The sequence below is a fragment of the Brassica rapa genome, chromosome A03 (assembly GCF_000309985.2).
Source record: "Brassica rapa cultivar Chiifu-401-42 chromosome A03, CAAS_Brap_v3.01, whole genome shotgun sequence".
Classification (NCBI taxonomy): Eukaryota; Viridiplantae; Streptophyta; class Magnoliopsida; order Brassicales; family Brassicaceae; genus Brassica; species Brassica rapa.
The window spans coordinates 25,958,029-25,981,032 of NC_024797.2; the positions used below are offsets into that span (position 1 = coordinate 25,958,029).

A 23,004-nucleotide genomic window follows, 5' to 3' on the forward strand; every position below is an offset into this window, starting at 1 on the left:
TTTGTTTAGATAATAAAAACAAAAATTTTCATTTGCTTAAAATAATAACATGTCTCATAACGGATAGCAATGTCGTTTCTGTGACAATTTATTGTAGGCCTTGTGGCCCTATAAGTTGTGATGTAAATTTCAAACCTTTTGACCATTACTCCATGGAGAGATGTTTTGATGCTTTGCCAGCAAGCGTCGGACCGTGCTTTGTTTTCTCTCCATCCAAGTGAATCCAATTGTGGTTTCCTGATGTCCGGATCTCCTCTACATAACATTATTATACCATAAAGGTAAATAGCATTATCATATGAACCTTGTGCTGCAATCTCGAGAAGTTCCAACCCAGCAGCCATGTTCTCGTTTTGGAAATATTCTTGCATTCCACGTAAGTAATGCGCCTCCAAGTTACCGGCAGAAACACAAATGTTCATCAGATTTTGGTACATGGTAAGCGATGACAGTGATTGGGCGGTGAGAGATCGGAGATTTAGGTGTTTTAAGACCAAGGGGTTGTGCGCAGCTGTGCCAAGACCAGGGAATGCCATGAGGGCATTGTGGAATGCTTCGATTGAGTCTTTAGCTAGGAAGAGAATTATTTGTATATGGAATTAGTTCTAGCTTTGAGAGTGATCTTTTTCTAGCCATTGGAAGACTTGAAAAGTTTTTTTGGTTTTCTATGATTTTGTGGTTGTGTTGAACAATCTTTTATAGCTAAAGTAGGGTAGGGTTTTAGATGGTTTATAGGGTTATTAAGTGTGATATTTGTCAATTTTTTCTCGGGAGATTTATTTGATTTATGAAATTTTTGGCAAGTTAAAGTTTTGATACGGGAATCCCTAATTTTATGCATCATATAATGAGGAGGATTGATGTATGATTGATCCCTTTTTATTATTTAGGAAAGTCAATTTGATTACACTTATTAACGTCATATTTCACGGAATCGATTAAGTTATTGTGCTGGCCTGGGTTAAGCTGGTTTAACGGTGGAGTTCCTTTTTTTTTAATTTCTTTTTTTTAGGGGATATTTTTTGTTGGTGTGGCTTTAAATATTAGTTCTGAATATCATAAAATGAGAAAGTGTTTTTTTTTAAGAAAAAGCTTAACATACTTCGAAATGTTATCAAAAGCTGAAAAAGAAATGCAAATGTCTAAATCGAAATAAGGATAGTTTGGCATGTGCGCAACGTTGATAGTGGTTCTCCCGTAGCTGCTTTACACACTTGATACTGATTTAGACTTTCTTAGATATTTTGCCTGACGAATCCGACGAATTTCCGCATCATTTTGTAGTGGAAACAGCTTGGACAAATGTTGTCCTTGTCGTTCTTGTGCCAGGTGAACGGTGGCTGATTGCTCTTCAAAGTGGCTGTGTACTCAGGCTTCAAAATGACATAAGCAAACCTCATTGACCTCTTAATCTCTCTCCGAGCACGATTAGTGCGACGTCTGCTTGCCTCCCATCCAAGGGTACGTAAGATAGTTTTTTCTTCTTCAATGTTTCCCATGCATGAAACAACGATGCCATAGAGATAGGTACCATTGTCATAGGAACCTTCAGCTGATTTTTTTAGGTGAAGTAACCCAACGGTCCTGTTGTCGTAGGCGAAGAACTGCTTGATACCTTCAGTATAGTGAGCAGCAGGATTGTTGCTGTTGATAGCCTTCACCATAAGATGCTGATAACGATAAAACGTTATCATGGGATTCATCGCCTGTGGACGTAGGTTGAGACGTTTGATGGCGTGATCATCTTGCACGGTGGAAGAAATCGTCCGTGAGACTGTTAAGCAGTGGCTTATATCTTCAACAGAAGATGAAGCAACCCGGGCAAGAATTTCAGCAAAGAGTTCCTGGGGTAGAGATTCTATTAGAGATAAACTGTTTTCAGTAGACATTTTGCTTTATATTCGAGAGATTTTATGTTTTTTAGGTGGAGATGTCGATAGCTTTATAGTGAAACTATATCTTTAGGGTGTCTTTTGAATTCCATGAGTGTAAGTCTGTAACCGATTGTTTAATTTTAATTGCTGGTAAAGCGAATAAGCAATTAAAACATAGTGGGTGTTGTAGTTTAATGCTCACTTTTAATCCTTTTGTTTTGGTATTTTTTTTTAATTTTAGATGCAGCAGATGGTTAAGACCGGTGCTTAAGTATTCAGGTTTTGGTTTGATTTATTAATCCATTGTTCTTATAGTTATGCTATTGGTTGAGGGACCTCTTCGGCTTCCTGAAACCAACATAGCAATGTCGCTGATTTAACATTTATAACATCAGAAACTTTTGATAAGGGGAAGGAAAAATCACTCACAGCAAAGCTTGGGGTGGGAGCTATCTCTGGTGCAGCAAACATGCGTGAGATGGTGAAGGTCTGGTGGTTTACAGTGAAGTTGAAGTCTGTTAGCTTGAGCTAGAAAATGTAGGTGTTACCGATAATGCCAGCGAGAGTTCGTGGAAGCTCAGTGTAAACATGGGCACTAATACCAATCCCCTGCCAAAGTAGTAAAAACATTACAAATGTATTGAGTTCCACAAGCAATCGTAAACGCTGGAATGGGTTTAAAAGGACTTACCACAATCTGCGCAGCTTCGGAAGCTAGCACATTAGTCAGCTTAGCAACTTCTTTATCAAATCCAAGGAAAGACGATGTGCCAGTCGGGCCTGAAACAGAAAATACTACCCGATACCTGTCTGACATAAATGAATTTCAGTATTTGGTTCAATGACACAACAAACTTAAAAGGGGAAAAAATTACTTCAGTTCAGCTACAACATTGGTTTCATTGCATGAGGGACAGGTGAATGAAGATTCCTTCACGGATGAGTTTCTTCGAACAGAGAGAGCAGCCAATATAGCACCAACCATCGAAAAGTTGAATCTCGGTTACTTTAGCCGTGCAAAGGAATTCGATTATTTGTTAAAGGAAAAAAAAACGATTAATTAGACAATTCTAAAAAGGGAGTAACTTCTAATGTATCAGTTTGTACCTGAGGTTCAGCAGAGAGAACAAACTCGTTAAGCTCAGCGACGGTGAGAGGCTCGATCTTTTGTGCATGAACCACCTTTGATGAAGACCATGTCTCGTCTGCTCCACCACCTGGTAATCTGTAAGAAGATAATACTGAAAAGGCATCATAAGGAATAGAATACAGGAAATCAAAATATCTAGTGTAGATTATAAAGCAAAGGTCTCGCCTTTCAAACCGATCTTTTCCAGCTGAGGTCTCAGAATCAAAAGAAAATCCTTGAAGCGGATGTTCCATTCAAGTATAACTTGCCTGCCAACAGTAATGTGGAGTTATCTAAGAGAACACAAACCACTATGACAAATGAGACTAGTTTAAATGGAATTATCTTTTACCCAAGACTATTTTAGGATTGATTCTAGTGATGAGGACAATCCGTGGCTCGCGCCCGTAGCCATCCAACTTGGTGTGGAACGCAACAGCTAAGGAATCAAAAAGACTTACACAAACATTTAAATCACAACAAATAATATGATGAAGATTGTTAGACATTGTAGATAGTGTAAACGATAATAACAAACAGATACAATAACACACATAATACCTCTCCACACGAAGAGTAAGCATCACGCGTTGTGCTCTGGGTAAACGGTCTGTGATGGTGCTCCTAATTGCACGAACCTCCCCAATAACATCTGAGGTATTATAGTATGATCACGTTACCGTGCGAAATGATAAAAAGTCTTATATTAAGGAAAGAAATACATGGGAGCTGTCTGGAGGTGTTTGCTAACTCAAGAATCTGTTCATGTGTTCGGAAGCGGAAATGTTCTGTAGGTATGGTTATAGCAGTGGCAGCAAGCTTCTCAAAATCAGTTCCTTCATTGAAACGAATGGAGACAGGGCCATCACTCAACTTGAATTTTGGGTTGCTGCGTGTAACGTCAAACCCGCTGAGAGTGTAAACCGATCCTTCAGCAAGACGTTCCCTGAACTTATGTTGGTGAACAGCAGAAACACACCCTTGAACCAGGGTATCCTGTTGATATCAATGGAGAGAAACATCAGTTAACCAAATAAGCTTAACTGTCAAGAGAGCTAATCCGGAAAAATTAAAAGGAAAGTGAAAATTTCTTAAAAAATCTGAACTAAAATTATAATGCAAGTGAATTATGTTTCTGGCCTCAAGAAACAATTAAAATTAAAATTTTGTCTGAATCAATTAATTTTTTTTAACGGAAGTTAATTAATGTTTCTGGCCTCAAGAAACAATTAAAATTAAAATTAAAATTTTGTCTGAATCAATTAAATTTTTTTCTAAAACAGACCAACGCGTTATCATGGAAGTCAGTAAAAAAAAATTAAAAAAAACTTTGGATCTTGAACATATAAAATTGGGGAAGAACACTTACAGCCTCATCGATGAGCAGCATCTCAATACTCATCAGCTCCACTCCTTTGCTGATATTTCTGGCCTCCCAGAACCTCAGCAGTATTAGAGCATCGACCGGCTCTCAAATTCGCAAGCAGAGTGTATGAATTCGCCATCTAAAAATGTTACTTCTAAGAGATCGTATGTTTGAGCAAATCGTTTCAGATGCGAGGTGAAGGGAAAGTGAGGGCCGATATTTATAGATGGAGTTCGAGGCGGTTTGAGGGTGAACGAAGAGATAGATCGAAATCATTATGAATGAAGAGTGGATTATTGAATGGAAAACTCAGAATAAATGTAAGAGTTATGATTCTGGGACGTTTTGGTTTCTATGGTTTCTATGTTTTCTCTTGCTGGGTGGAGGTACGGGAGAAGAAGAATGACGCAGGGACAAATAACCCTAAAAATTTATGGGCCTATTTTAATATAGTTAAGCCCAAACAATTTGTCTCTGATGCCCAGATATTCGGCATTTCCGTGACGCGCGAGTAACGAAGGAGCGTACAGACCACACAATGCGCTCGCAAAGAAGAGAGAGCGTGGGCTACACAGACGCCCTAGCGAGCTGACACATGTCAAAAAAAATCCCAACCTGTTTTAGTGTCGTGAAAGGCTGTGTGCATCATACAAAGTCTACTTTATATATATAAATATTAACTAAATTCTCTTGATCCGAATGTTGATATCATGTATCCAAATACGCATCGTGAAACTTTCTCTATTCCCGCAACTAGTTCGTCTAGCTGCTTGGTATCATCTTCAAATATCACGTTTTTTTAAATATGGTTAAGATGATAACAAGCAGCTACATGTATTTGCTAGAGAAAGATTAACATTACTTTCTCCATACGGTTTGGATGTAGCACATGGCTTGTGTATTCTGCTCTCCGATCGATCTTCTTAGCTAAAAGAAAATCATTCTCTATTTTCTTTTGTTTGTAATCTATCGACAACATTGAGTCAAAGCTTGTGGATGTGAAGGAATCTTTGACTCAATGTTGTAAGGCGAATAGAGAGGTATAATGGTAGAAAGAAAAGTTCAAGATACAAACTCAGATCGCAAAAAGTTAGGGCAAAGTCACTTGCAGAAAGAAGAAGAATGCTTACATACTTATGTATCGTCCATGGCTAAAGATTTTTTCGTTAATTCACAAATTTGAAGTTTTAGTTTAATTTTAAAGCGGGTTTATAATCAAACCATCCTTTATGGTGGAATCTAATTCTTATACTGTTACAACAAGTTTGTACATAAATTAAAAATTTTACATTGTTTAAATGCTTAGCTCTTTTTCGTTAGACCATATCATAACGAGTGTGAACCCCATCAATGACATTACCACCGTCTGCAAAAAACAAAACAATGCTCTATTATTATTATTATTACAAAAAGAAGAAGATTTCTACAATGTCTAAAAAACCATTTCTGACTTGGAACTTACAGATATTGCAGGAGGAATCCCAACAAGAGGATCTTGAAAGAACTTAGTCGCCAGCGCTAGTGCCAAAAGACTACTCTGCATTCCTGAGAATTTTAACAACAAAATAAAAATATTTCTCAACTCAAAACCTTTTTAAACCAAAAAGTTAGTTAAGTTCGTTACCAGTTTCATAGGACAATGTTCTTTGCAAGGCTTTAGAGTCTGGAGCGTTTCTAAAGACTGAACCGGTAAGGAAGTATCCAGAAAGGAAAGCTGAGAGATGAAACATTGTTACCAGCAACAATATGGTTGCTCCAAACGGAGACACAACCGAGTTTATGTTCAACGCAAGTGGCGCTCCAACGCAGCAAGCCGTGTCAAGAACCGATAGAACTGGGAGAAACGGTCTGATCGCATTGGATAGTTTTGGGAACAACCTATAGAAGAAGGAGACACAACTTTGAGGAACAACTGTGTGCTCATATCAATTCTCTTTTCTAATATTCTAACTCACTTGTTTAGTAGCAATCCTGCAGCAATTGGTGCGATCACGACCTGGAGAATGCTGGATACCATTCCTTTTACATCAACGGGTAGTTTCTTCCCTATAAGCAAGAGTGATAGCATCGGTGTGACAAGAACCGCCGTAGCGGTTGATAGAGATGTCATGACGATGCTAAGTGGTGCCAATGCTGGATCCGTCAAGAAAGTCGCGTAGTTTGATAGCTGAGCTCCACTAACACACGAAACCAACATGATCCCAGCACCTATTGGAGTTGGGAGCTGGAAAAGAGAGACAGCAGCTAAGCCAAAGATGAAACCAAGGAGAGGCTTGATGAGATACTGTCCAAGATAACCAAGGAGAATAGCTTTTGGTCTTTTGAAGGCTTCGAGAAAGTCTTTCTCGTTTGAATTGATACCAACGGCAAACATCAAGAAGCCTAAAGCGGGAACAAAGTACCTTAAAAGAACAAGACAGTAAGAAAGAGCTTTTTTTTATTAAAAAAAAACTCAAAAAGTGTAAAGAGAAGAGAACCTGGAGGTAAACCAAGTGAAAGAAGGAGGATAGAGAAGAGCTAAGACAGTACTCGCCAACACTACATGAGGAAGTATTGAGTTTGCTTTCTTCAATGTTTCCACTATAGAAGCAGCCCTCTCATTAAACATCTGACGACAGAAAGTAAACAAAACTTCTCTCAATATAAACATGATTGGTTCGAACAAAACATATAAACCTAACTAAACAACCTCCAAGTTCAACCGTTCAAAATCAAAATAAAACCAAACACAGAAAAGTTGCACCTTGTCGGAACCAGCTCCAGGATCCAAACCCATGTCTGAGAACTTGTCGGATGCATATCTACGCCACAAATCTATCGATCCGCCACCTGTATAAGTTGCAGAACACGATGAAAGTGAGAGAGGGGAAAAAAGGAGTAAACTTTGCAAGTACCCAACAACCAAACAAGACATATAAGGTGAATCGAGACCTTGAGAAAGTGAGACAATGCGAGCTGGATAAGTCAAAGAAGAGTTCGACAAGGGGTTTAGCGGGAGAAGTTGAACACGTTGACTTCGATATGGAGCAGGTAAAGCTCGTGGTAGAAGACGAAGTTTTGATTTAAGATGCAGAGTTTCTTTGGGAATTGTGATCACATTCATTTTTATTTGCTTCCTGAGAGTTTCACGAGTTTTGCTTAAGAAGTGGTGGCTAATCTCCCAAGTAGAAGAGGTAACGAGGAGAGGGAGATCGAAGAGAGAGAAAGAGAGTCAGAGAGATAACATATCATCCAATACACGCAGGCCCAACCCGGCCCATTTAAAGATTTGATGCTATTTTAATACGTGTAACATAATGAAAACAATCTTTTTTTTCTTCTTAATGTATCTTCACTGTGTGGATTATAGCTGTTAGATTTTATTTTGAAAAAATAAAACATGCAAGGTTAGCTTCTAGAAGGTTGATTGAATGAAGTTCAATTTTCACTGTTTGGATCATGTATCGTCACTGTCCAGTGAGATTGTTTTTAAACCATCTCTCGTTTGTGTTGCAAAGGGGGAATCTTGTAAAAACATTAGAAGAAGCATCTTCTACAGATGAAAACGGCCTTTCGGCTACACACAACATTCTCGGCTTTTTAGGAACTGTAGCTACCACTATTCTCATCACAAAGTATAGCGAAAAGACAGCTGTGGATGGAGACCATGAAGAAAGAGGATGAAGCATTGTTGCAATAAAATCCACGTGACAAGCTCTGAGCTGCTGCTTTTGTCTCTATGCTTTTAACCTCAAACATTATACATCGTCTTCTTACATAGTTCAGGTCCGCTCCAGTATGTGAAAGAGCTCTGTTTTTTTCTTGTCTCATTGGTACTTCATTTCATTATTAAATAGTTTTTCTTAAAAAATAAATAGAAGAAAAATACGGTTAACCAATATGAACCAAGGTATGCACAGATCAAATTATTGTGACATGAATGATAAAAACTTTCTTGTTATTTGCACTGTTATCGGGAAACGATTAAAATGAGAGAATCTTCGAATAATTTACTTTTCTCGTATACGTCGAATCAAAATTATTTATAAGAATCTTGTCAGAGCAAAGTTTAATATATCTGAATGAACTAAAATTATTTCGAACATGTTAATTGATGGATAGAAGAAGATAACTGCATCTATTGTCATGGGTATCATGTTAGGCCAAAGTACGTGAATATAAACATCATCAAATAATATATATAGTATAAAGATAGTGCATATAACTAAATGTCCCGACAATTACATGTGCATATGAATCAAGTTTTTCTCTATATTTAGTTAAATTTTCATTTACTACCTTTGAAAATGTTCAACCAACATCTCCCCAAATAAATGTATCTTTGTAATCCCAAAAGTAGCGTTGGTCCAAAACCCAAAACCCTTTGAACAAAACTTATGCCTGGGAAAAACATATTATTAGATTTTCAAATTTTGTCATACCCCAAGAACCAAAAAATGATAATTTGTCCTTTTCTTTGAATCAAATTTGGGTCTTTGCGTACTCTCCCATTGAACCGTATTAAATGACAAGTTTTGCTTAAAACAAAATGATGGATAACTTATTAAAATCTACAGTCAACGTCAAGCTGTGTCCACACGTACCTCATTTTCATATGAAACTGATTTCAAAATTACTTTAAATAATGATCTAAATATATCATTTGGAAGATGTTACTTTATACAGAAAGAATTTCAATTTCCATGTAAAAAGCTTCTATCATCATCCCTCTGGCAATGCAATAGAGTGTTGCATTCGCACGTATACAATAAAAAGGAAAAAAAAAAATGAAATTTTCAATTTGATAATTATTCCCATTTTAAAATAGATGTCTCAAAGCTATTGTATATGCTTATCTTAACATCATTCGAAATTTTTTATCTAATGATTTCACAAGAGTAGAAAACGAGCTTTCATTTAGAAATTTCAATCTCCATTCCATAGAATGAAAACTATGTATGTTCAACAAAAGAAGGGAGAATGCAACCGTCAGTGGCAGATACGTAAATAATGACAACACAGAAGGGTAATTATCGATCCAGCCGGAATTGAGAGTGTCGTCGAAAGCCAAGAAAGCTCGCAGACCCAGAGGCGCGCCTCGAAGCACCCCACGTAAGAAAAGAAAAAATATTAATTAGGCTCACTAATCTTCAACTGACGAAAACACCCTCACACACTCTCGCTGGTAGGGGTATAATCGTCTTATCCATAGTCTTAATTACAATTCAAAAATTTCGAGTCGTTACAAAAACCGGAGCGTCCTCTCGCTTCGCTTTTGTGCTTCGAGTGGTTTGTTTGTACACATCACAGCGCTAATACGACGTCGTTTCGTATGGGAAATTAAAATAAAACTTTTCTTTTTGTCCGCTAAAACGAATATCTCAGAAACAGCGAAACTAGTGCCGTTTTCTTCTTTTGCTTCATCATCAGCAGCAGAGTCAATGAATCAGAGATCTCTGTAGAAAAGTCAGTTCAGTTCAGTCAGGTTTTTGCAGAAGACGATCGGTGACTGACTTTGGAGAGCGAGAGAGAGAGAGAGAGACTGTGGAGGTTCTGTTTGATATGGAGTACGAGTTTGATGCAGCTCGGTGGTTCGATTTCACTCGGGAGGAGTCACCAGCTGAGTCTCAGTCCGCCGAGTTCTGGTTTCACTCTGCTCCCTCCTACGCTCCCTCTCGTGAGTGTATCTATCTCTTCTTCATCATCATCATAAGCTTTTTCGCTTTCGCTTCTGTTGAAAAAACTATACATTTTTCCTTTGCAATGTGGTACGATGTGATCACATTTGTATGTTTTATAATTTGCTTCTGCTCATTGGTTAGTTTCGGTTACCATTTCTTTGTTATTAAATTTGTTTGTATTTCTCAGCTTTCGTGACAAAATTGTTGCTCGGAGAAGACATGTCTGATGACAAGACCGAGGCATCCACGAAACCAGAGGGTGAAGACGGTGGCGAGAAGGATGGAGATATCGATCGCCATCCATATTTGAATAAGACTGGTGAGTTGATTATATGGTGTGTGTGTGTGTGTTGTAGAAAGTGGAGACCACTAGATATGTTTATAGATTCTTTATTTTTTTTTAACCTGGCTTCAGGAAATGGAATGCGTTTTGGGGTATTTTCATCCCAACAAGCTCATTACTTGAAGAAAGTTCCAAACCAACCTATATGCAAAGGTGATGACTTTATTTTGCGATAATAATCCAATTATTGTTTATGCTTTTATACACTACATTCAGGCTATTTAATTATCTTGGAAAATTAGTTTACGTTTCTAAGTACCTTTTTGGATGTGGTCCATCTTTTGTATTTACTTTTTTTTTTGTTTGTGGTCTCTCACTTTTACCAGGGCCAACGGTTAGTAGTCACAACCACAATGATAAACCAAAATTCCGAGCTAAGCCAAGCATCAGACCACTTCCAAGGAGCTCTACGCTAATGAAACCAACTGCTAGCCAGTTAGCTAAACAAAATAATGCCAGGTGAGGTGACGACTGTTGGAAGCATGTTAGAATCTTTGTATTTTTCTTTTCTCAGCTTCACCTTATACGTAGATTCTTTTGCTTGTATAGTAAATTCCATATGCAAGTGGACCAAGTTCATGAGAAAGGCTTATGTGGGACCGAAGTTCAAGCGGCCAAACGACAGAAACTTGACGGGGGTCTTCTCCGCAAGGTAGAGTTATTATCACTGTTAAAACAGTGCACTATAGTTGGTTCCCTTTTGACAGTGCACTATGTTTATCTGAAATCAGTGGCAATATAAAGTCATTTATATCCTGTTTCTGTTTCAGGTTGCTGATACAAAGCCGGAGATGAGTTTTGTTCACAAGATACCTAAGAAGGTTTGATTTTACTATTGCTTCTTTACTCTTTAATCTTACGTAAGTCTAAAGAAGTGTCTGTATATGGAATATTCAATTTTTTCTGGTGAAAATGGAGCTCTTACTTAAAAACTAAATCATTTAAGTATTGCAGGATATAACTCTTGATATAAACTCACAACATCACAGGGCAAAGATTACTGTCCCACAGGAGCCTGATTTTGCTACATTGCAGAGGGCACACAGGATACGGTCAGACCCCAACTATTTGCTGAAAATGAGTTGTTACAGTAAAAGTCTCATGTTCACATGATGTTTTGCTAATGATTATTTCAGCCGCAAGATTGATGAGAACTTAGAACAGGACTCAACAACCATATATCGATTCAAAGCACGCCCTTTCAACCGAAAGGTTTGTATCTGTTACTAAGAACTGTATACTGGAAATGATTTCATTGTCCTGGCCCAACTCAAGCTTGTTTATGATCTCTAGATATTTGATGCTCCTTCATTGCCCATCCGGAAAAAGAGTACTCCAAAACCAACGGAGTTCCAAGTAAGTATTAGAAATGAATTCGTATCAGCTGATATCTTTCCACACAATAACCTGGTGTAAGACTTAGGATTACATTTATTGAGTTTCCTTAACAGGAATTCCATTTGAAGACTTCAGAAAGGGCTATGCAACATTCTTCAGCAGTAACAACAAGGTCTAATCAGAGAAATGATGCGTATAAGGTAGCAACACTGTTACTTTATATTAGTTTTATTGCCTGCCCTGTTATCTTAACGAGTTCTTCTCTTATCTACACAACTTGATCCTTAAAAGTGAAATTTCTTTTTAACAGGGATCAGAAAAATCTAATATAACTGATGCACTTGACGGTATTAACAGAGAAAGTAGGAGGTATGGACCTATAAAATTACATAGAAAATTAAGAAGGATTGCTTGATTTCTCACTTCAACTTGTGTTTGAGGTGTATATAAACTCAAAAGTTTAATTACTCTTGCAGACCAAACGTTATGGATATATCTAAGCATGATGTCTCGGAAGGGAAACATGTTTTTAAAGCTCGTCCTCTGAACAAGAAGGTATCCTTTCTTGAGTCTCATCCGCTTGCATTATAGTTCTCAAACCTAAAATTGGTTTTCACTCCTGTGAAACAGATACTTTCAAGCAGAGGAGACATGGGCATTTTCAAAAATAGCAAGCGAGAAACAACAGTTCCTTTGGTATGATAGTCTTAACAATTATTCTTTGCACTTGTTCATCTGTAAATGGAGTTTCCTGATGAGGATGCAAACTGTTTTTGGAATGCAACACAGGAGTTTAGTTTTAATACAGAAAAGAGAGTTCAACCAGATTTACCAACAGACCTTTTCAGCAAGGTACATCTCATGGTTTAACGTATGATTTGTCTTATCCAGATTACTCTCATAGTTTCTTGACCCGGTTTTATTAACATACAGCTCTCCATCAAACCAGAGATCAAGCAAAACAGTGGATCCCGCACAAGATTTCCTCAAGCAAAGGTACAGCTTGTGAACCTCAATTTCACTTTACTATTTTCCTTTTTTCCATTTTCCAAGTCTAATCATTGAGTTGCAATATATTCTTGGTTCAAGGGCTTCAAGGAAAATAGAGTGTACTCTTTCCAAGCAGGGAAAGAGGTAAGCTCTAAACTTAGTGAAAACAAAAGCAGCTTGCAACCACTTACAGCCTGTGGTTTCTTAATTTCTTGTAACAATACCCATCCATTGAAGGTAACAAGAGTGGCATCTGGAAAAACAGTTTCTTCAGCTGGACATATACAATCTGGTCATAGCGGAATAGTTCCTGAAACAAACCAGCAATGGACCGCTAGTAGGTAAGCTAATAAAGTCAGTCATGCAACCACTATCTTTCGTTTCATAGTTGTATGGTGGATTCATTGTCATGGGCTTATATATCATGCGACAACAGGTGCTTATACCTTATTGCTTTTCTAATTTGGCAGGAGCTTAGGCATTCGCTGATGGTATAGAAACAGCTTTTGTAGCATATGGAATCATCATCAACAACTCCTTTTTACAGTTAGTAGCATAAGAAAAAAAAGATATAAAAAACATAAATGTAAATCAGAAAATACTTTCAAGCTCTTAATACAACATGTGGTTCATATATCTTCATGTGTTTCTCGGTTTTACTAACACATATATTAATTACACAATCTTTAGACATATATATGCCTTCAAATCTTTAATTAGATGTACACATCAAACGCTGGATAAAGACATACACAGAGTATTATATATACAGACTCAATCTTTTGTCTCAGGCACCAACTCCTCTTGTTCGTTCCTTCTAAACAACTTATGCTCAATATGTTGAGCAAATGTCCTTGGAGGAAACTTAGCCGGAGTCTCAGCACTCACCATCTCCGGCAACGGCTTAAGAACGATCTTATCCTTGGGTGGCTCACAAAACACAGCCCAAGAGATCCTAACCTTCTCCTTATTCACCAACCCACGGTGAAGTATACTCTTAAACTTGCCATTACTAAGAATCTCCAACGTATCGCCAATGTGCATCACAATGGAATCAGGAACACATTTTGCGATGACCCATTTGCCCTCGTAGAAAAGCTGCAACCCCGGAACCATGTTGTGTAGAATGAAGGTCAAAGCGCTTACATCTGTGTGAGCTTCCACGCCAAGTGCTAGCTCAGGCTGAGGGCATTTCGGGTAATAGTTTATCTTCATTTGGAGGAGAAGTTCTTCTAAACCGCCAACTTCTTTCTCTAGACGGTCAGGCTCTAAGCCGAGACCGACAGAGAGAGCCTTGAAGACTTTTGTTGCTAGCAAACGAAGATACTTAGCGTACTCACTCGTGGCTTCTCTACAATAATCATCCATAAAAAAAATTATATAACCAAAACAAAGATTTGATTTTATGACTTTGTCTTAACCAAAAACAATCAAAACTTACACGTAATCACTTGGTGTCTTGGGCCAAAGTGAGAGATCTCTCTTGTCTTCAGGATAAACAAGATGGAAGAAGTAGTCTTCCCACTCTAGCTGTCCACTCGCGTTGTTAGCTAATTTACTTCCATACCCTTGGATCTTTCCTGTGGCTTGATCATTTGCGTACTTCTCCTTCTCCTCCACGGGCAAACCGAAGAACTCTTCTCCTGCTTTCTTCACACGCTCCATCAGGTCAACCGGTACGCCGTGGTTGATCAGATGCATCACTCCCCAGTCCATAGCAGCCTTCTTGAGCTCCTCTATGCATTGCTCACGGATTGTTTCGTCTTCAGACTCGATGTTTTGTAAGTCGATGGTGGGGACTTGAGGGCCGTCTTCTTTCTTCTCTTCTTGGAAAACGTCGTTGATGCTCTCCAGCTCTTCTTTTGGACGGATGTATTCTTTTGGGATCGATTTGATTCCGCTATTTGCTAAATTCTCGACTCTTTCTACTTCAACCATCTGATGAAAACAGAGTAAAGGTAAGGAAAGAAGCTTAGAACAGGGGAAAAAACAGAGTACTTACTTTCTGTTTTAGATTTGCTGCCAGTAAATGAAATGTGCAAAGGCTTTCTTATAGCAAAAAATATCTCATTTTATTTTATTTTTAATTAAAAAGAAGGATTAGTTGTTGTATTAAGAAGTGTAGAGCTACCGGTTGTTAGTGGATTGTGTGAAGAAGGTTGGGTAAGTAAGTGAGTGTCACACTTCATGGTCAACGGAAGATGATAGTTTGGTTTGACTGATAGTTTCACCATCCTTATAAGATCTAACGGTCAAAACGGGGGAGTTCCCGGGTCCTTGTTTGGTATGGGCTATAAAAGCTCATTTAAATAGGCCCAATATAATAAACCAATCACTATCGACGATGATTTAAAGGTGTTCAATTCGGTAAAATCGAACCGAACCGATTTGAACCCCAACATCACATCAGGTGGCGTTTCTTCTGCGTCCGTGTGCACGTGCCTAAATCGTATCTCCACGTGTCGACAATATATGGCTTCATCAGTATAATTTTAAAACCAGTTAATTACTAAAACATTTTGACTGGTTTTATTATTAGCCAGAATAATTATCTTCTAACATGTTTTTTGAAAATAAAAACAAAACTATATGATATTATTCTCTTTAAAACTTTATTTATTAATTCATTTCTTAATCTGCTTAGATCTGAAAATACATAATTATTATAAAAAAATTATTAGTAATATAAATATTAATATGGGATTGTATTATTATAGAACCTAGCATAAAATTTTGTCTATAAGCTAGTATATTCTGTGTGTTATAATTTATTAAGGGTGGATATTAATGCTGACGTGGAAGATCTCTTTCTCACTGATGAGAAGGGAAAAAAATATCAGAGATCTCATAAGAATTCATCTCCACACCTCTCTTATCTCTTCTTCCCTCCAAATTTAAAATTTTAATAAAAATAATAATAAATTAAAATAATCAGAAAAAAAAAACCCTGAAGCTCACAGTAACTCAACACTCATCTTCAACCATAGGTTCCATCTTGACAAAACTTCTTTCTTCTCCCGGTGACAATGGGTAGCAAGATGTTGTTCAGTTTGACAAGCCCCCGTCTTTTCTCCGCCGTGTCTCGGAAACCCACCGCTTCTCTCTCTTCTCCATCTCCGAGGACTCAGTGGGCTCAGCTCAGCCCTGGAAGGTCGATCTCCTTGAGAAAAAGGTTCTTCTTGTTGCCAGCAAAGGCCACCACAGAGCAATCAGGTCTTCATCATATCTCTCTGTTTCGAACTCATTCAAAGTTGTAATGAACCTTTTAAGTTTATGAGTTTTAAGTCGTTTGGTCTTACTTTAAGGTCAAGGTGGAGGAGAAGACGTTGATAGCAATATCATGCCGTACTGCAGCATCAACAAGGCTGAAAAGAAATCAATTGGTGAAATGGAACAAGAGTTTCTCCAAGCCTTGCAAGTATAACGGCTACATAAACCCATCAACCATCCTCTTTTTTTTTTTATATATAAGTAACAAATCTTCATGAAGAGCTTGAGCATTGTTTCTTTCTTTCTTGTAGTCTTTCTATTATGATGGCAAGGCGACTATGTCGAATGAGGAGTTTGATAACCTTAAAGAGGAGTTGATGTGGGAAGGAAGCAGTGTTGTGATGCTAAGTACAGTAATCAACTATATAGTCATATCTTTTGTTTTGGTTTCTTAGGCAGAAAGTCATTGCTTTTATGAACAACGCAGGTTCTGATGAACAGAGGTTCTTGGAAGCTTCAATGGCTTATGTTTCTGGTAATCCAATCCTTAATGATGAAGAGTTTGATAAGCTCAAACTCAAACTAAAGGTTCCATTCCCTTTATGCTTCACTCAAGATAGATATATTATTTTTCTAAGCTTCTATTTTATGAATTTTTCTGGTTCTATAGATCGATGGTAGTGAGATTGTGTGTGAGGGTCCAAGATGCAGTCTCCGTAGTAAGAAGGTAAAGATAACATAAACATTCATATGCTTAGTGTTATATACTATATATATAAAGATATATATATTGACAGTCTTGTTAATTTCATTTAATGCAGGTGTATAGTGATCTTGCCGTAGATTACTTCAAAATGCTCTTGCTAAATGTTCCAGCAACCGTTGTTGCTCTCGGACTGTGAGTATATATAACCAGTTCTCTTTTTAACCCCTCAGGTTTTGTCTTTGCTAATATGTTTTCTTTCAATTTATGTGTACTTTCAGGTTTTTCTTCCTGGACGACATTACAGGTTTTGAGATCACATACATCTTGGAGCTTTCAGAACCATACAGTTTCATATTCACTTGGTTCGCTGCCGTTCCTTTGATTGTATATCTGGCTCTAACCATCACCAAACTGATCATCAAAGACTTCTTGATCTTGAAGGTAAAAAGACCATGATCACTCTCAAGGTTTGCATAAGAAAGAGTCCTTGACGAATGTTCTTGTCTCTTTATGTTTTTGTTTGGCAGGGTCCTTGTCCGAATTGTGGAACGGAGAATACCTCCTTCTTTGGAACAATTCTGTCGATCTCAAGCGGTGGCAAAACCAACACTGTAAAATGTACCAAGTAAGATTGTAGCATTAGACCTTTGCTTAGAGAGTTTTCACATATAACAAAGTATCAATCTTGCGTGGTTTTAGCTGTGGAACCGCGATGGAGTATGACTCGGGTTCTCGGTTGATCACATTGCCAGAAGGAAGCCAAGCTTGAACTCTGTGAGGTACAGTACACACCTTCATATATACTAGTTCTACTTAGTTACTTTAAATTCACATGCAACTATGAGATAGTAAAATTTTGATTTGTTCTGTTACAACAAGATGAAGATGGAAAAAGGAAGAATGGGTTTTGTCAGAGGCAAAATATAGATTTGATGCTGTATACTTAAAGATCTTGCATGTTCTTTCACATGTTTTCTGATATGTAAGTATTGTGTAAGCAATAAGGGAAATATTTTATGAATATATTCACCTACCTTTCATAGGTAATATGATAGTTAAGTAAAACTGCTATAACCCATAACAAAACTTTAATCTACTTTATTTTTGTTTATTATGTCTGAATAAATTTTTTACTATTAAAATTATAATTTAGGTTTTATTTTGTTATTTTTCTTACTTTTAAAACGTACAACATGAGTAAAAGCAATGAATTGAAAAGTCTTATTATTATTCTTAAAGTTTTGATTTCAACTCCAACATAAAAATGATTATATAAGAAAAAAGTGCACATGATGTATGCGGTTCACCTTCAAAATGTAAGGTTCATTTTCCTTTCTACCGCTTGTTGATTTTCTTGTGATAAAAATTTTAGTTTATGTTTTTGTTCTTTCTACTTGCTCAACAACAACAAACAAGAACAATGACAAAAAAAAAAAAAACATATGATAAACATTTTATTCCGATCTTAGATAAAACTGATTTCCGGTTCACCCTTTATTCAAATCGCTGGAGCGTAAACGAGATACTGGCTTGATCACAAACTTGTTCATGCCTAAAATATTCGAAATATCCTTAATTATAACTTTCAGTTTTAATTCTTCGTGTCCTTTACTCTCCAGTCACTGTAACTCCCAGGGGAAAAAAATGGTTTACATGATTTAACCGGTAAGAAAAATTAGCGTGATTAGTGCATAGTGTGAATTAGAGTGTAAAAAAGTTCAAATGGTGTGTAACATAAAGGAATTGATTGATAACAAAGAACTAAAGTCAAGAACACACATAATAAAAGGAACAGACAAAAACCATTACACAAAAGAGGAAAAGTCACACGAATATTAGCACGCCAATGTCTCTCTTCTTCTTTTGCCTTGTATATGAAATAATTTACTAACTATATTATTATTTTTAGTTAGGAAACAAGAGTAATCATGATCATCATCTTCCCATGCTTCTATCATCATTCACCCAATTTTCTCATCCACCACTACACCGATCATTTGCTTTTCTGCTGTTACGAAAAATCATTTAAACCTATACGTTAGAACGGTCATATGCTACTTTAATAGTTATCATATGTTTTTCTGTATAAAGGTAAAAGAGAACTCTGACTAATGAAGTGTAAGTGTTTATAATGTTTGTCCACAAAACACACATCCCCACCAAGTCAAACTCTCTTTTCTCTTTACTCTTCTTCACTTCCTCTCTCAACCCTAAGAACTCTTGATCCTCTCATGGATTCATTCTCCATAATCATCATCATTCTCTTCACACTTCTCTTATCATTCCACCATTCTGACTCTCAATCAGTCCAATCTACACGTCTTTTAGATCTCATGATCAGAGACTACACCATTAGAAACTTTAAGCTTAATCTCAACACAGGCACCATACAGAAAATCCATCTCCCTTCTAATTTCTCCGGTATAGATATCGACACGGTTAAGTTAAGGTGCGGGAGCTTGAGAAGATACGGTTCAAGAATCGGCGAGTTTCACATCGGCGCTGGCGTCACGGTGGAGCCCTGCCCTGAGAGAGTCATGCTAGTTAGACAAAACCTCGGTTCGAATTGGTCTTCAATCTACTCTACCGGTTATAACTTAACCGGTTACAATTACCAGCTCGCATCACCGGTTCTTGGTTTGTTAGCTTACAACGCTAACCCTGACGGTGTGGCCACGAACCCTTACGAGGTTAACGTCGTTGGTACCGATCAAAACCCTATCTTGATCGATTTCTTGAAGATCAAGGCAAGTGATAACCCTAAGACGACGAAGAAGAACTCATCAGTCTTGTGTGCGTGTTTCACAAGCAACGGTAGCACAACGTTTAGTGATCAAGTATCACCTTATGTTTGTAAAGGAACAAGACAAGGGCATTACGCTCTAGTGGTGACGACAGAAGCTAGAGGAAAAGATGATGACAGTAGTGGTGGTGGGATGGTGACGCCATCGACGGAGGTGGACGGCGGCAGCGGAGGAGGAAAGTTGAGCCGGTGGAAAGTAGCGGTGGGGAGTGTGATTGGGTCGGGGATTGGAGCGATTTTGTTAGGGTTGTTGGTGGTGGCGATGTTGGTGAAGGGGAAGAAGAAAGCAGAGAGAGAAGAAATGGAGAGAAGAGCTTATGAAGAAGAAGCTCTTCAGGTTTCAATGGTTGGTCATGTTAGGGCTCCTACTGCTTCTGGAACTAGAACTCTTCCTGTAATGCCCGATGATAGGTATAAAAACACTCATTTGAATCATCATCGATAAAAAGAAAAATTAATTTGTTTTCCGATTTTCCCAAAATTTTGTGTTAATTGAGTTTCTTAATATAATTTTTTACATCTAATCTATTAAAACTGGAGTACAAATAAGATTTGACCCTGATTTTTTCTAAATAATTACAGCATAATGCCACTGAATTAATAAATATTGATTTAACATAATTATCTATTTTTCCTTTTAAGATATCAACCGATTGGAACCTACAATTAATTTCTGTTTAATATTTTCCATATTGTGGTCCATCGTATAATAATGTACAATTTTTAATGTCATCATTATAGCTAAATGAAGTATACATATATATATATATATATATCCACCATATCGTTCATAACCATCTCCCCCATATATACTGGATACATGGTTTTTTACATAATATAGTAACCACATTATGAACTATTTAGGACTTCATTAAAATTACATCAAAAATCATATACTTTATACAATACGTTTTAGAAATTCATTATAAAATCGCTATTAGTATCAAATTTTAGTGTCATCCTACGTTGCACGGAAGCTTCAGCGGACGTCCGCTTCCCGCTTCGGAACCGGAATCGGAATCGGAATCTTGTGGAAGCTTACGGAATCTCGCTTCCAAAACGCTTCTAAAAAATTCTCTTTAAAAATACATTGGAAGCTTACGATTCCGTTTTGGAATCACGCTTCCATTTAAAAAAACAATATCTTATATCAATAAAAAATATAAAATTATAGTTTTTAATTTATATATAATCCAAATTTTAATAGTATTGAATAGAGAGAATAGAAATATACAAATATTAAAACTAATACTATAAATTATCTTTATGCATTGAGGTTTTTATTAAAGATAAATCATATATTCAAATATATTATGTCAATTAATTATATAGAATTAAAAAAATATAATATTATTTATTAAATTTAATTTATGTGTATTTTCACAGTTTAAATATGAAGTCATTTGAAAATTATTATAAATGAATAAATGCTTTATTTTAAATTCAAATCATATAATTTTTAGTTTCAGATTTAAAAAACTAATCTTACATATGTATATATATTCATATATATATATATATATAACACGTATCCGCTTCCTAATTTTTTTAAAAATCTCGCTTCTACGCTTCCATACGCTTCCGCTTCCACGTACCCGCTTCCGTTTCCATGTAACATAGGTGTCATCAGTATGATGCACATAACTAATACTTTTTTCTTTTTCTTTTCTTTTTTCTTACCAAACAAAAAATATACACGAAACACTTAGTGGTCGTATATTTAACATATTGTGTTTGTAATTTTTTTTATAGCAAATTGTGAAAAAATGTTCCACAATATGCACTCACTATGACAACAACATAAAATATGGATATAAAATTTTAAACTTATTTTTCACGTTTTGCTAAAGATATCCGGCGTGATTCACTTGTATTTAAATGTTCTTATTACGAAGATTTTGGAGATAGTCCAGTCAATTTTAAAATTTTACAATCGGAATATTCTAAGCGAAGTCAACATCATAATTTGCGTATATATTAGGCATGATTCAATCCTAACTAACCTGCCTTAGTGAAATCAATTTGTTCTATCAAAAAGAATTATTCCCATCAATAACAACCCTACAATCAAGCACCATATTTAACTATTTATTATTTTTATATTCTGTTGATCACGTCTATATATATAGTATCTATCTCCATCTAATAGTCACAGAGAAGAAGAAAAAAAAAACTAGAAGGCGACCAACAAAAGTGTTTTTTGATAGAACAAACCATGAGTTATCGAGGAGAATCTCTTGAATGCATATTTGCAGAAGAAACTGAATCACGTTAAACTACTTCATGTCTCATATATATTAATTGTTTTGTTTAACACTATAAGAAGCACCTAACCATCTGTTAACTATTTTGTGTAATATCTATATTATTAAAAGTGTCTTATTAAAATTGAATTACAAAATAAAAAATACCTCTTAGTTTTACCATTTATTTACATTGAAATGCAATTAAAATATTTATTGAACTTATATTGAAATATGCTTGCCTTTTCTTAATTTAAATAATAGATTTAAACATTTAATTTCTTTTCCTAATTTAAATAATATATTTTCTTATTCAAATCTTAACGAAAATAGATTTCTTGATAGATTTTGTATTAATATATTAAATATTTATTAGTAATAAATAATAAAATAAAAAATCACACATCATAATCAATTTATATAACATATAAATAAAATAAAAATAATTTATTCATATATATTATTAGTATAATGCTTTCATAATATAAGTCCAATTGTTATAAATATTGGATTTGTTTATATGTTACACTGTGATATAATAGACGATTAAAATCATAAAATATAATTACTGAAAGTAATAAATAAAATTGTTATGTTTTTAAAATGTTATATTAACAATTATGTAATACATTTTAATTTACAAATATAAATATATATATATATATATATATATATATATATCATACCAATATTACAAAGAAAAAAATTAAAGTGAAAGCAAATATTTATACGGTCATGGGTCAAGCTCTAGAAATAAACAACAACAGCGTAAGATTATTTTTCTTTAACAAATTTATTTCAGTAGAATTTATAGTTGCAAATATATTTATATATTTTATGTATTATAAATTTAATTTCTTTTTTTAAGAGATGCTAAGATTTTGGAATTAGAAAAATTATTACCCACCTCTTTATTATTTTAATTAGAAATTTAAAAATTATATCAAAATATTTTACTAAAATTTTAATTTTAATTTTTATTATAATTGTAAAGATTAATTTATCATATAAATTTATATTTAAATATTACAAATATATCATTTAATATATTTTAAAAAATAAAAACATAAAATAAATACCTGCCCGGTCGGGCGGGTCAAAGGCTAGTAATTACTTTAAAAGAAATCCAAAGTGAAATTCCATTATTTTTTTTTGTTAATAACCCGCTAGAATCTTTTTTTTTTTCTCCCTCTGCAAAAGTGAAACTTTTACAGAATGGAACATTTTCTCTTTTAATGGTACTATATATATGGTTTTCTAAGTTGGTATATATATACGTACATATATGTTACGGTCAATAATATTATATATGAAAATTTAAATTTCAGATAGCCCCCCCCCC

At 35.7% G+C, this 23,004-nt stretch overlaps 6 protein-coding genes across 10 annotated transcripts; 3 read left to right on the plus strand and 3 right to left on the minus strand.

Moving 5' to 3' along the window:
• Positions 1 to 1,235: 1,235 nt before the first annotated feature.
• Positions 1,236 to 1,889, minus strand: LOC108868762 (F-box protein At2g35280-like). Its single transcript, XM_033287409.1, has one exon. The coding sequence runs from the start codon at positions 1,887 to 1,889 to the stop codon at positions 1,236 to 1,238; it is 654 nt and encodes a 217-aa protein (XP_033143300.1).
• Positions 1,890 to 5,534: 3,645 nt separating this feature from the next.
• On the minus strand, positions 5,535 to 7,565 carry LOC103861338 (probable sodium/metabolite cotransporter BASS6, chloroplastic). Its single transcript, XM_009139040.3, has 7 exons — positions 7,301 to 7,565; positions 7,113 to 7,198; positions 6,847 to 6,977; positions 6,325 to 6,771; positions 5,994 to 6,247; positions 5,832 to 5,914; positions 5,535 to 5,735 (listed from the first exon to the last, which is right to left on the minus strand). The coding sequence occupies exons 1-7, from the start codon at positions 7,470 to 7,472 to the stop codon at positions 5,664 to 5,666; spliced, it is 1,245 nt and encodes a 414-aa protein (XP_009137288.1). The 5' UTR covers positions 7,473 to 7,565; the 3' UTR covers positions 5,535 to 5,663.
• Positions 7,566 to 7,799: 234 nt separating this feature from the next.
• Positions 7,800 to 13,336, plus strand: LOC103861342 (protein TPX2-like). 2 transcript variants are annotated; one of them, XM_009139042.3, is made up of 18 exons: positions 7,800 to 10,025; positions 10,217 to 10,348; positions 10,445 to 10,525; positions 10,699 to 10,831; positions 10,922 to 11,024; positions 11,143 to 11,193; positions 11,327 to 11,424; positions 11,509 to 11,584; positions 11,666 to 11,728; positions 11,824 to 11,910; positions 12,021 to 12,079; positions 12,187 to 12,265; positions 12,341 to 12,406; positions 12,500 to 12,562; positions 12,644 to 12,706; positions 12,800 to 12,844; positions 12,938 to 13,041; positions 13,171 to 13,336. In XM_009139042.3, exons 1-18 carry the CDS (start codon positions 9,911 to 9,913, stop codon positions 13,187 to 13,189), a joined length of 1,437 nt encoding a protein of 478 aa, XP_009137290.1. In that variant the 5' UTR covers positions 7,800 to 9,910; the 3' UTR covers positions 13,190 to 13,336. The 2 variants fall into 2 exon arrangements, with proteins under 2 accessions (XP_009137290.1, XP_033143979.1); XM_033288088.1 differs by having other exon boundaries at positions 12,800 to 13,041.
• On the minus strand, positions 13,269 to 14,740 carry LOC103861341 (leucoanthocyanidin dioxygenase). Of its 2 annotated transcripts, XM_033288096.1 has the most exons (3): positions 14,142 to 14,740; positions 13,480 to 14,051; positions 13,269 to 13,410 (listed from the first exon to the last, which is right to left on the minus strand). In XM_033288096.1, the coding sequence occupies exons 1-3, from the start codon at positions 14,636 to 14,638 to the stop codon at positions 13,376 to 13,378; spliced, it is 1,104 nt and encodes a 367-aa protein (XP_033143987.1). In that variant the 5' UTR covers positions 14,639 to 14,740; the 3' UTR covers positions 13,269 to 13,375. The 2 variants fall into 2 exon arrangements, with proteins under 2 accessions (XP_033143987.1, XP_033143988.1); XM_033288097.1 differs by having other exon boundaries at positions 13,273 to 14,051.
• An 880-nt stretch (positions 14,741 to 15,620) lies between these two features.
• LOC103861343 (PGR5-like protein 1A, chloroplastic) lies at positions 15,621 to 17,702 on the plus strand. 3 transcript variants are annotated; one of them, XM_009139046.3, is made up of 10 exons: positions 15,621 to 15,913; positions 16,012 to 16,118; positions 16,222 to 16,318; positions 16,398 to 16,498; positions 16,581 to 16,637; positions 16,732 to 16,808; positions 16,895 to 17,057; positions 17,144 to 17,241; positions 17,316 to 17,395; positions 17,496 to 17,687. In XM_009139046.3, the coding sequence occupies exons 1-9, from the start codon at positions 15,727 to 15,729 to the stop codon at positions 17,383 to 17,385; spliced, it is 957 nt and encodes a 318-aa protein (XP_009137294.1). In that variant the 5' UTR covers positions 15,621 to 15,726; the 3' UTR covers positions 17,386 to 17,395; positions 17,496 to 17,687. The 3 variants fall into 3 exon arrangements, with proteins under 3 accessions (XP_009137294.1, XP_009137293.1, XP_009137291.1); XM_009139045.3 differs by having other exon boundaries at positions 15,624 to 15,913; positions 16,006 to 16,118; positions 17,502 to 17,702; XM_009139043.3 differs by having other exon boundaries at positions 15,625 to 15,913; positions 16,006 to 16,118.
• Positions 17,703 to 17,955: 253 nt separating this feature from the next.
• On the plus strand, positions 17,956 to 22,343 carry LOC103861344. The gene is made up of 2 exons (XM_018658098.2): positions 17,956 to 20,372; positions 21,040 to 22,343. The coding sequence occupies exon 1, from the start codon at positions 18,848 to 18,850 to the stop codon at positions 19,862 to 19,864; it is 1,017 nt and encodes a 338-aa protein (XP_018513614.1). The 5' UTR covers positions 17,956 to 18,847; the 3' UTR covers positions 19,865 to 20,372; positions 21,040 to 22,343.
• Positions 22,344 to 23,004: the final 661 nt, after the last annotated feature.